Consider the following 12,885-nt stretch of genomic DNA (forward strand, 5'->3'; position numbering starts at 1 on the left):
CAGTGCCAGCCGCCTGTAAGACGGACCCTCCACTGGCCAAGCCCACGCCCATCAGCAATGGTGGTAGCACCTCTGGGATAATGTGGTTAAGAAGGGGAAAATGTGTGGTGCAGCAGCACCTGGGAAAGCGGAGTGAGAATATGTGAGAGCAACAGCCCTGCAGACACCAAGGTCAGTGGAGAAAGGCAGGGGAGGAGGTGGCCAGAGCAGAGGTTCCCCTGCAGCCCGTGGTGAGAGGGCAGGCTGTGCCCTGCAGCCGTGGAGGGTCACGGGGAGCAGAGACCCCCCTGCAGCCTGGGGAGGACGGCACGCCAGAGCAGGCGGCTGTGCGCGAAGGAGGCTGTGACCCTGTGGGCAGCCCATGCTGGAGCAGGCTCCTGACAGGAGCTATGGATCTATGGAGAGAGGAGCCCAGGCTGGAGCAGGGTTGCTGGCAGGACTTGTAACCCCGTGGGTAGCCCAGGCTGGAGCAGGCTACTCCTGAAGGACTGCACCCCATGGACTCACGTTGGAGAAGTTGGTGGAGGACTGTCTTCCATGGGAGGGACCCCACGCTGGAGCAGGGGCAGAGTGTGAGGATCTTCCCCTGAGGAGGAAGGAGCGGCAGAGGCAACATGTGATGGACTGACCACAGCCCCCATTCCCTGCCCCCCTGCACTGCTGGGGGGAGGAGGCAGAGAAATTGGAGCAAAGCTGAGCCTGGGAAGAAGGGACGGGTGGGAGAAGGTGTTTTGAAGATTTGGTTTTATTTCTCATTATGCTACTCTGATTTTGAGTGGTAACAAATTAAATCAGTTTTCCCCAGGCTGAGTCTGTTTTGCTGTGACAGCAATGGCTGAATGACCTCTCCTTGTCCTTATTGTGGCCCATGAGCCTTTCATTGTATTTTTTCTCTCCCTGTTCTGTTGAGGAGGAGGAGTGATAGAGTGGCTTGGTGGGCACCTGGCCCCCAGCCCAGGTCAACCCTCCACAAGAATATGGACAATACCTGAGAATTCCTGGCAGTCAAATGGGTCTGAATCGCCTGCAAGCTTCAGGAACAGCTGTTAATAGGGAAGATAAAATGTGGTCTGCTTGTTCTCCTGCTGCAAGCTGAAGATGGAGAAGGGCATATGACTGCATATGAGCTAGTCTCTTCCTAGCCTGAGGCTTCCTCTTACAGAGTGTTTTGCAGTTAGGTAAATGCAGGACTACTGATGTTAGATACATGCATGCCATCCTTTGAAAATAGAGTAACGATAATAAAAATGTCATGAACTTGATAACAGTACATTTTTACAATATAGTAGCTTGGACAAATGGAGCTTGAATCTTTGTTGCTTATGAAATCTTCAGGATATTTTTTTTTAAGCTTTGTATACCTCAAGTATGAACCTAAAAGTTCTTGCAATAGGTTTTTTGTAAGGTGACTGCAAGAAAGGGGGCTTGTCATGTGCATGTATGATTTCTGTAGGCGGTAAAACCAGAAGTTTTAAACATCTCCTTTTTCTTCTGTCTTTATGAGTGATTTAGGAAGCTTGTCAGTTTTTTTTGAAGAACAGTCTGCTCAAATAACATTGTTTTTATCTGCTGTACAAGCATGTATTTCATCTTCGTCTGGACGGTCCACATCTAGAAACAGATTAACTGTCTCCCTGACAGCTGGTATTCGTATCTGATAGTAAATAAGTACTCTTAAGTTGCATCCTGTGCTAATGCCTGTCAGCTCACAAGTTACCTTATTTTGTTAAAATAATTCCTTACTGATGCTTGAGAAATTGAAAATGTCTATTCTTAAACTGTGATTGGTTATTTTACATAGGAAAGAAGGAGGAGGGTCAGTGTAGCTTCCTTGGTTTCTCAGATCGTGTACAAAGGAAAGAAAATCGAACCCTAAATTAATGGGGAAAGAAGCAGAATTTTCCTACTTTTCCTTACAAAGACTTTCAGAAAGTATGACTCATACTATTAAACCTAGTATGAACCTACTATTTTAAGAGACAATTTTCTCTAACATGGTCTTGACATTTTTACAGGCGTTTGGTAATTTCAAGCCCTTCTCTTTTTGTAGGTAAGTGTATCGTACATTTGGATCAGAACATGAACATCCATTTGTGGTAGTTCTTCACATTTACTCACTGTATCAACCCATAAGAATTTAACAGCTACGTAGTGGTATTTCCTATGACAGCAGGTGTTTTTGGACCTTTACAGATCATGAGCCAAGTTGAGGGACAACAGAAAAATCTTGTACAAGCCATTGAAGCTCTCCCAAGTTCTGGGCCCCTTTCTGCCTTGGATCAGGACTTGCTGCTTTTAAAAGCTACCTCTGCTGCCACCCTGAGCTGCCTTGGAGAATGCCTGACTCTGTTACAGCAAAGCATGCATCAAGTGGGCCAGCATCATAACAGGACACTGTCATCAGGTGAGCACACACCCTCTTGGGTACGGTTTTATGTGCCTTGGGGGGTTTTATTATGATGCCAGAGGAGGCAGAATTAACCATTCCTCAGAGGGGCAAGGTTGGGTGAGCAGCCTGTAAGCTTCTGCAGCCTCAAGTATCAGCATTTTTTTTTCTTTGCCTAAAAAAAGATGCAGTGTGTGTTGAAATCAGAAGAGTCCTAAAGTCTTCTCAGGGAAATCAAGTTCTGAAGACAGCAAGGCAAAAAAAGGGAGGGTGGGAGGGGCACAGAGAACAGGTACATAAGCCTCTATTCTTAATGGTAGTGCGCTTTTTTTTTTGAACTTGAAATCACAGTACAGATTTGTTTGATAAACACATGTAATATTATGCAATGTTATAGTGAAAATTATATTTCTAGTTTTCTACATGGAAGGATGCTGCTGAGGCAGATTTATTCCAGTCTCTGGGGTTTTTTTTAAGTCTGGGAAACAGTTCTCCATGCTGCTGCTATTTAAAAAAAAAAAAAAATCTTTGGCAAATGTTAATGAGGCTAAAATGTCAAATTGTGATTCTGCATTCATCTGTGCAAGCATGAACTTCTCATTCCCCATGTAGCTCAGATTTTCAGTTCACCCAGTTCTACGTCTCTGTCCATAATGTTGGAAGTTGGACCTTTAGCTTTCTGAAAGTGAGGTGTGTTTTCATACTGCATTGTCTAGTTTAACAACAGAAGCTGGACTTGATAGAAGAGGAGCAGCAGCAGAACTCTGGATATGGGGTGGGTTTTCATGTTTTCTTTAGGTGCTTCATTAACATCCTCCTCTCCCCACCGCAAAGGCTGGCCTTAACTTACAGTAGGCTTACTACAGGGCAGGATATGCCCTCAGGGCTGCTGAGTCAGCTAGGTAGGAAGCCCTCTGAAGAATTCTCATTGTGGGGACAATAGAAATGTGAGAGTGACAGCTGAGAAGTAGTCAAATGATGTTAAAAGGGTTCTTGGACAAAACAGTGTAAAAACGTTGACACCAATACTGTGGTGTCATGACTTTCCTGCATCCAGATTCTGATACATTTCATGAAAAATGTTCTTATTTTCTGTATTCTGGTTTTCTTGTAGAAGATGCTAGAAACCCTTGCACCAAATCTAAATAGTAAGGATAAAATCATTTAATTGAATTCTTTGATATAATTTCATTTCAAGAGAGAGTGGTTTGAAACATAGATGAAAAACATCCTTCAGAGAAAAGTTACGTTCTAGTTTCAATGTCCCTGAAGGTTATTTTTCATGTCCATGTGATCTAAGTGAACTGTCAGAGATAGTTGAGTTGGTACATGTCCTTGAATCTGTGTTCAAATAATCTTCTGTTAAATCAGTGTTTGTATTTTGACTTGATCAATCAAGAAGAGAAGAAAAGCAAGCATAACATTAGTAATTGCTGAATCGGAATTCCATATTTAAAAAAAAAAAAGTGGAAAGCCATGACTATAAAAGTACTTAATAAAACTTAGTAAGTGGTTTTGTTCCTCTAAGACTTTAAACTTGTACAGGAATCCTTTCAGGAATCAAAATTATGGAGCACTGGTTCACATCAGCATCTCTGGTGTAACTGTGAGAACCTGAATGAAAACAGTTAATTCTTCAGTGTGTATGTGTGCTTATTCTTGGGTATGTAATAGAGGCACTAAAAGCTGCTGAAATATTTAGTTCTTCTCCTTGATGGAGAGAGTCTGTGAAAATATTTTTTTTTTTTTTCTGTCCCTGGCTTTGTTATGCAACACATACAGTGTGCACTCATGAAGATTATCATAAAATGGTTAGGGTTGGAAGGGACCTTACAGACCACCTAGCTCCAACCCCCCTGCCATGGGCAGGGACACCCTCCACTAGACCAGGTTGCTCAAAGCCTCATCCAGCCTGGCCTTGAACACTTCCAGGGATGGGGCATCCACAGCTTCTCTGGGCAACCTGTGCCACTGCCTCACCACCCTCTCCGGGAAGAATTTCTCCCTGATATCCAATCTAAACCTCCCCACTTTCAGTTTAAAGCAGAGATTTTAATTATCATTATTAAACAGTAGCTATTTTAAACAGATTTAAAGACTTTTATTGTTTTAAATAAAAATATTTTCTTTGGATGTAAATATTTTTATTGCTTTGTTTTTCAGTAAGGTGAGTAGAAAGAAGGCAGCTTGGCATTCAGTTCAGTGGAATCTTACCCATCCAGAATCTAGGATTGTGTAGGTCTTGACTTTAAATATTTTTATGACATCCTTTGTCATGGAATAGTTTAAGGATGATTTCTCCTCTTCATTTTCATGTTTCTCACGAGCTGTCGGTCTTAGGCCTCAGGCCTGCAAGCAGACATGAAGATTAGACTGAAGTCTTCAATCTTGTCTCGAAGGGTAGACAACATGTGTTTTATTTCTACTCTAAAGCTACAAGGAAAGGTTTTTGGGATTGTCTTTTTTGTTCATGCTTGATTTTGGAAGTGCATCAACAAAAACAGTCAATGAAGCAAACCCCTGTCCTGTGTTTCTACTTCTGTGTCAAAATAATGTCAAATAATGTCAAATTTATTTCTAGCTGCTGTTACTAAGTTATGTGCCTTGATCACTGGCTAAGTTCTTGGTAATTCTTTTTCTTTCATTGTAACATACATGGGAGATGGCTACTATTAGCCAAAAGTGTTGGTTACCTATAGTGTGAGTTGAGGATGGGGGATTGCATCTGTACAATCATCTTTGGGTTTGGGAATTGTCTCCTTTTGTAGGAGGGAGAAAAATGTCAAGGTTATTCTTATTGGCCAAGAATGTCACCACTTAGGTACTTGTAAAGTATTTGCTGATCAGCATAAAGTGCCCTGTGAGAAATCTGAGTTCATTTATCATTCAGACAGGAAATACATGCCTTTTAAAATAAGAACATAGAGAAGAAGCTTTTGTCTTCACTTCAAACTTCAAAACTTTTTAGCGTTATTTTTTCTGCCTGTGTAGCCTGTGGCAGAAGAGTATCTCTGGTGCCTGTTGACTCCTGTGGTTAACATCCCTCCCTCCCCCACTGCAAACAGGGCAAACTTGAATGCTTGTTTAAGGTAGCGTTACTAGGGTTATGTTGTGTTTTAAGTCTGAGGTTCTTTTATTTTAGTGTTTTGGCAGACAGAATCCTGTCTTGCAGGCAGCAGCCTGCACAGATAAATCCAGTCTTTTAGTCTGCGTTTCACATTCGCCATTCATTTACTGCATAAAGCATCACCCTTGCAGGAGTCTCCTCCTAATTGCCCGCTTCTCTGAAGGGTAAAATAAAATGTGTGTGGTTGTAGTGTTTGGTGTGTTGTTTTTGGTGTGGTTTTTTTCCTTCCCCTGAGGATTTTTTTTAAAAACAAAACCCAAACCCATCCTCACTGCATTTTCTGATGTTCATTTGAATGTGCAAAAGCTGCTTATTTTGGCTCCCATGGCAGCAAATGGATTGAAGATGATTCTGGAGTTGGGGATGTACTTGGACTTTGTTTTAGCAGATTCTTTCTTGTCTCCTTTATTGAGAAAATAAATAGACAAGAAAGAGAAAATCTAGAGGCTTTCCATTTGGTGAGAAGTGACAGCTAGGGATTCTCCTGCAGTTGTGAGATGGCAGGAAGGGAGAAGAATGAGTGGAGTAGTCTTCTTTCTTGGGTAACACCCACCCACCTACCCCCAGATGTGCTTGTGGGCAGGGAATGGTGAAGAAGGAAGATGGGAGAACACACTCTTCAGTACTTGTGTAGTTGACTAAATTTGGCATGGTCAGTCAGGTCTCCCTTAAATGCATCATCACTAGGCTTGTTTCTGTCAAGAATAACCGGAGCAGTTTGCTGTTCTGTCTAAATGCTAATGCATTATTCCTTCTGTGTTCTTCTTTCTTTGGAAGATAATGTGATTTTGTAGTCCCTGTGCAGCATTAGCAGATACAACGTTGTCTTTCTAATCTGGAAAGCAGATGTGCAGCTGCTGCTTGCTCTTGCTGGTTCAGCCTGCTGTCGGATTCAGCGCTGTGACAGAACTGTCATATCCATCCTTGGCAGGGGAAGGAATCCAGACCTGAGCTTGGTCTCTCCTCAAGGCCCGCTGTTGCGTTGTTAAGGGGATATTTGTTAAGGATGTAGTTACAGTATCTTGGAAGAGCTTTATCAATGGATGTTAGCTCACAATTGTGCCAAGAAAAATGTGGGGTTTTTTTTAGACTATAAACCAAGAGGATTTAAAAATAGAAGGGTTTTTGTTGTAGAATTGAGGTGGGTGTTAAACATATTTTGTGTGTCAATTATCATGCAAAAACGTAGTTTGAAGGTAGATCAGGTACCTACAAAACCAGAACCAAAAAAAGGACATTATTAGCATTGCTTAACTGAAAAATCTCCTGTAAGCCTACTCTTTGGGGAGAATTTCCCTCCCTCCTGCAAAAAAAAAGGAGGGCACCTTTGAAAAGGAAACACCATCTTCCCGAGGGATACAGGCTGTTGTACCATCTGAGATCGATGGGGTTTTGTGAACTGTAGTGTTGCCATAGAGAACTTCGTACGTAGAAGTGTTCTCCTCTGTCTTGGTGGATTTATCTGCTACCTGTTCATCACAGTGGAAATGGGTCTTGAGGGGAAGTGGGAAAGAAGCTTATTTTTGGGTATTTTCTCTAAGAACTCTCATTTTGTGTATACATATACCCTGAACTTCCAGAGGAATCAGGCTCAGGTTTTCACTCCTGGAACCGCAGAACCAGCACCATGCAGGTAGAAGAGATCTGGCTGATTTTACCCGTTGTGTATTTGGTGCGTCCTTTCTGATTTTTGTGTAATTTACTGCAGAAACAGGTGTTTTAATTAGCATAGTGCTTCACGTAGTCTTAAAGCAAATAGTAAATTTTCTTACTGCAGAAACAGGTGTTTTGTTTTGATTAGCATAGTGCTTCACATAGTCTTAAAGCAAATAGTAAATTTTTTATAATCTTGTCACTGCCTTTCTGTAGAATTTCTTTTCAGTTATGAAGTGTGTTGAAATAAGAATTGAATTGACTTTCTGTCAGCTATCTGGCTATGACTGAGAACAGAGCAAAAATCTGGCTTAAAAACAAAACAATGATAGCAGTTTCTGAAGAATGTTCTTTCTCAAAGTATGTTTAGTTTTTGTAGTTTTTCTTCTTTTCCTTGAAGTCTTTAAAAGAACAGGAATGAACTAATTACAGAAAATTTTGAGTGCCAGAAAGTGACAAAGATGGCAACTCCATTAGAGTGGATCAAGTGTTTTTACAGATGGCAGAAGTCTGCAGAGAGTAAGTTCAAATAAAAGAATTAGATTTGATATGGGACAGAGAACAACTGTCTGTACGATTTTGTGGTAAACGTAATTTCTACTAGTGTAGTTGAGGACGTTTTGGATGTACAGCTGATAATGCGAGTGAGGCCATGTTGCTGTCCTCTCATTTCTATATAGACATTGTATTCTGATCTTAGTCGATCTTATTTCTGTTGAGTTCTCTGGTCAGAGTTTGCTTTTGCCTGAAAAGCAGGCTGCTATATCAGGTATATGGCAACTCCATGGGATGGTACGAGAATGCTGATATCTCAGGGTAAGGTTTGTGGATTAAAGATTGTCAAAGATTCCCTGACAGCACTTTGAAACTAGGCATGGAATTTTTTCAACTTGTTCAGAGCTGATTTTTTTTTTTTTAATTTAGTTAGGTTTCTGTGGTGTATGACTAATATCTTTTACTGCCTATGTCTCTTTTGCAAAGTAGTCAAGTTCCAGGCAGACAGAATTTAACAAAACCATTTTTTTTTCATATGCAGAGGTGTGGAGGAAACAGATGTGCATTATCCCTTGGACTTATCTCTTGGCCTCCTGTTTGTGTTGGCTAGGTCATAATGTGGTGTTAAGATCTGTTTAAAAATTGATTAAGCTGACAAGATTTGGTTTTCTGTGAGGTTAGCATTCCCCTTGGGACAGGTGAAAAAACATGCTTGCATAGCTCTCACAGTTTTGAGTTCTGTAAGAGTCTGAAATGAGTGGAGGAAGGCAAAGTAAGTAGTGTTTTTATGGTGTGCTTGTACTGAAGAGGGAAACTAGTGTAGTGTTTTAAGAATATGTATGTGATGGTGAAGTAAATATTCCCACTTAAAATTTCCTCTTAAACAAGGTATCTGTTCAAGTGGGAGCTTTTTCTTGTGCTTTGTTACAAAAATAAGATTTTTAAAAAAAATATATTGGTTGAAAAAATAATTGTTTACAGTGAAGGCCAAATAGATTGTGCAGAGGGAAAACAGATAGCCCAAGGAAATGGCTGGATGATTTATTTTCCAAGACTGGCATAAAGAGAAGTCAGGTTTTTTGTTTTTGTGGGGGTTTTTTGTGTGGGTTTTTTTGGTTTGGGTTTTTTTTTTAGTCTCTGTAATAGGAAAGTAGTGGAAATAATCCAATATTCAGGTGATTGACAGGAAGAAACAGAAAATGAGATTGGGATTTGTTACTGCCAAGTAATGAAGAGTGGGAAGCATAGAGACGCTTCATAAAACTCTTTGTGGCTATTTAAAAGGGAAAAAAGTTTATTTTTCCTTCTTGGGTTTTTTTCCTCTTTGAAATCTGTGCTAATCAACATCAGAACAAGTAAATATTTTAAAATGGTTTACACACATGTGAATTCCCTCTAAGGAACCAACGTTTTTATTTGAAATTTTCCAGTTTAGTTTTACTGTCCATGCCAACGGCATGCTTCCTTCCTCCCGTGCAGACTGAGAGTCTGGTTTGGATCTGCCAAAACAACCTTCAGATTGTCCTCTGACTCGGAGCTTGTTTTGTGGGATCTGGGGTTACCCTTTGTTCCTAGCAGCAAATTGTTCAAGACCCAGAGAGCAAGGCAAGAGATGCTATGACTACAGCCACTGTGCTCTTCATTCCTTCATACCAGTATCATGTGTTGCTTTAACTCCATCTCTGGATTGGGGGCAGGTGTTATTTTCCTGGTATGTAGGACCAATGTCTAGAGCCAGTTCAAGAAAATTACGTTTTGTTTGACACTTGTATTTTTTCTTACGTGGTTCACATAACTCAGCTGGGACTTAAAACATACACTGACGTAGTCTTCAGTGGTTGAAACCCAAAAAGCTTTGCACTGTGTGGCCAGACAGCAGAGCTACACAGATGTTCTTCATTTGTCAATGGGAAATTTGAGTCATTGTGTGGAACATATATTAAAAAAAACCCCTACCCCAAAACTATTTTTTTTTCCTGTTTGTTACTCAGATCTTTGAAAATCATTTCATACCTCACTATTTGTTTATGCTTTCTTCGTTAAAAGATGGTGCCACAAAATCACACGAAGCAACCAGATCGGGAGTTTTGCCATGTCATCATAACTTAGTGCCATTTTCGATGAGGGGAGCGTTCTGTAATTATTTTATCCTTAGAATTTGGTAAGACTTCAGCTATAGGGTTTGTGGACTGTTTTTTAATAATATAAGTGTTAATATAATAATACACACCATTACCTCACCAGATCGAACCATTCACTTTTATTAGGAGGCAATCTCTGGTGATACGGAGTGGAGAAATTGCTTGTTCTTTGATATACTTTGTGTTGATTTGGGTCAACTTAAAAAGTTGTCAATGGTGAGAGGAGGAGATCCTCCCTATGGCACTAATTTTATTTTCAGATACAAATTACGGTAATGACTGAAGAGCCACGACTTTCTTATCTGTACATCTCTGCATTTCGCAGCAGCGTGTAATTAACAGCTGAAATTTAAGCCCTACGCTGAGGGCTACTGATCTGAATGTTGGTAGTGTAGTTTAGAGCAGTAAGGGAGGAAGAACAACTGTGCAGCTGAATTAGCTGATCGTTCTCTCTGTCTTGGCATCCTTAAATATTGGCCCATCCTGGAAATCAGGTGCCCCCAGAAATAAGGGTTGTTCTGATGTCTAGTTCGGTTTGATTCATATTTAATGTGTGTCTTTTTAATGAGACCTCTTCTAAACCGTGGTCTTGGGACCAGTAAAGCATTTTAGCACTTACTACTAAAAGCTCTTCCTAGATTACAGGCAGAAAATAAAATACAGCTGCTAAGGTTAAAACTCTGATTTCAGGCAGAAGAAATAGAAGGAGGAGCATATTACCTGAACTAGTCTTTGCAAGGGGGTCTGATGCAAGAGCTCGATGATTAGTCACCGTTCTGGTACATGTTTATAAGATGTGGCAAACACCTGCACTGTATCAAGAATGTTTATTTGGATAACTTCAGAACTATTAAAGCAGTGGATAGAGAATACGTGCTTAATTACTAAGGTGTGCCAGCCTGTATAATCTTTATGTGTAATTCTATCTGGTGGTAGGACTAACACTTCGTTGTCTTCCTCTGTCTTTTTTGAAAACAATACTTATCGCAGAGAAATTGGCAGAGGAGATGTTAGAGTGTTTTTGTTACTGAAGTAAAACTGTGCATGGGAGCGGAGAATAGGTGGAAGTTAATTTATATTAGCAGAATGATGAGATGAATGGAAGAAATCTGTGATCTGTCTTGTAGTTAGTTGACAACCATTTTCTGCTTCAGAAGGTATTCTGGGATGGCCTGGGCCCAAGTCGCACTCCACAGAGCAACTGAAAAATGGTGCCCTCAGCTCCTTGTCATCTGCTAGTGCCAACATTACGTGGGCAATAGTACCGTCTGCAGCCCAGGAGGGACAAGCACTACAACCAAATACAGAGGTAAGCATGCTGGGGCTCTGTAGGCCATTTCTGTTTTATCTGAGACTTGACAGTGGTTAGATGCAACCCATGTACAATGGTGGATGCTTTTGTTAATTACTTACTGTACTTGTTTTTTTTATAGTACCCTATTTGTTTGAAATTAGTAGTGAAAATGCTATGTTTCCTGTAAAAGTGCACTCTAGAAAAGTATGTTGACAATACTGCTGTGTGCTCTTGCTTCTGTGGGATACTTTGGACAGAGACAGTGGGCTATTCCAAGCGTACAAATCTCCTTTCTAGTTGTAAAAACCATTAACAGACTGGAAATACACATTTCTATCTACTAGTGACAGAAAAAGCTATTTTTTTATGCTGGTTTGAGATAAGACAGGAGACAGTAGGACCGCTGCATTTGCTTGTTGCTTTTTCTTCCGTGTTGCTGTTTGAGTGTCTCTTGAGTATAGCTGACTGTTCCTTGAGTTGAAAAAGAACCCTGACCCCTTTTCCTGTTAAGTGATTATGGGCAGAACTTGGCTGCACCATCCCACACCAGCCTGTTGATTTGTGCTTTTGTGGCATTTACTTGGTAAAGGGCAGTTCTGAAGCATCGACTCTTTGAGGAGGCTCAAGGCTGCGTATCAGGCATCTCATGCCCTGAAAGTCTCTCACCATGCCAAACTTCTCCAGCTTCTACTGTCTGCTTCGGTACCAGTGCTGCCCACCAGGAAAACACTTCCCTCTGAGACCTCACAGATTGTAGGGGCACCTGGAGCACGTGAGACCTGGAGAACTGGGATGAAGTTGTTGAGAGAGCTGAAGAAACCCTTTTCTACTAGTGAATGCTCTTTGGCAATTGGAATGGCTTAAATTAAATAATAAATTATGTCACCTTTAACAAAATGTGTAATGGCTGGGGACATCAATAAAGCTGTTTGTTCTTCCAGTTTTTTCGTAGTATCTTGAATTGAATACAGTTAAAAATCCAAGGCCAAACCAGATTTAAAAATAAAAAAAAAGTGTTTCTTTGGTCCTTTTCCAGATCTGGCCTTAGAAAATAATTTCAAATTCTGCTACTGCTAATGTCCGTTAATCACAATGTTTAAATTACCTGTAATTGCTTTTCATTAGGAAGTTGTGTAATTCTTTTTCAGATAAGCCAACTGCAGTTCTTAAAATGTGTTTTTAAGACGAGGCTATTTAATGATATTGTTCTGAGAGTTATCGCTTTACTTGCTGCTACACTGCGGTTCGCTTCATTAGGTTGAGGTGTTTTTATTCTTGACCACCTGGTAAAGCCAAATGGGATATGGAAACATGGGCTTTGGAGCAGGAACATAAAGAGCAGCAGCTGATTTAACTCATCTCAGGGTATCATTTTGCAGCTGCTGAGTTGAGCCACTTTGACTTAAAAAAGCAAACCACAACATAATTTAAGTCCAGTCTCCTCCCCTTTGCTTCTTGATGAGAAATGCGGAGTTGCATCTGTGGCTTGAGAACTCATGATTTATTGAGGAGGGAGTACCCTTGAAGAGATGGGTGTAAGCAAGGGAGCACAGAGCTGTTTGTAGTACAGAATCCTCTGTGCTTTGTGGGGAATCTTCCTGCAGGCAGCAGCCTGCCTTTGGAGGCCCTGGGGCACTAGCCCTTAAAGAGAAAGGAAGGAGGGGGGAAGAGAATAAATAAGATTTTTAAGTTATAAAAAGCTCAGCTGAAGATGGTGTTTTTGGCAGAAGCAGGAAGTGGAAGTTTGTGGATTGGTAGAACAACACAAAACTGCAGGACTCGTGTGTGT

General features: G+C 40.8%; 1 protein-coding gene across 1 annotated transcript in view; it reads left to right on the forward strand.

Annotated features, from left to right (window-relative positions):
- OSBPL10 (oxysterol binding protein-like 10) overlaps positions 1-12,885 on the forward strand; it is a 79,469-nt gene that overhangs the window by 31,601 nt on the left and 34,983 nt on the right. Inside the window, exons 6-7 of the mRNA XM_010159598.1 lie at positions 2,194-2,404; positions 10,957-11,111. Coding sequence (XP_010157900.1) covers positions 2,194-2,404; positions 10,957-11,111 — 366 coding nt within the window. The remainder of the gene's footprint in view (positions 1-2,193; positions 2,405-10,956; positions 11,112-12,885) is intronic.

This window comes from Eurypyga helias, unplaced genomic scaffold (assembly GCF_000690775.1).
Source record: "Eurypyga helias isolate BGI_N326 unplaced genomic scaffold, ASM69077v1 scaffold2129, whole genome shotgun sequence".
NCBI classification, from domain to species: domain Eukaryota; kingdom Metazoa; phylum Chordata; class Aves; order Eurypygiformes; family Eurypygidae; genus Eurypyga; species Eurypyga helias.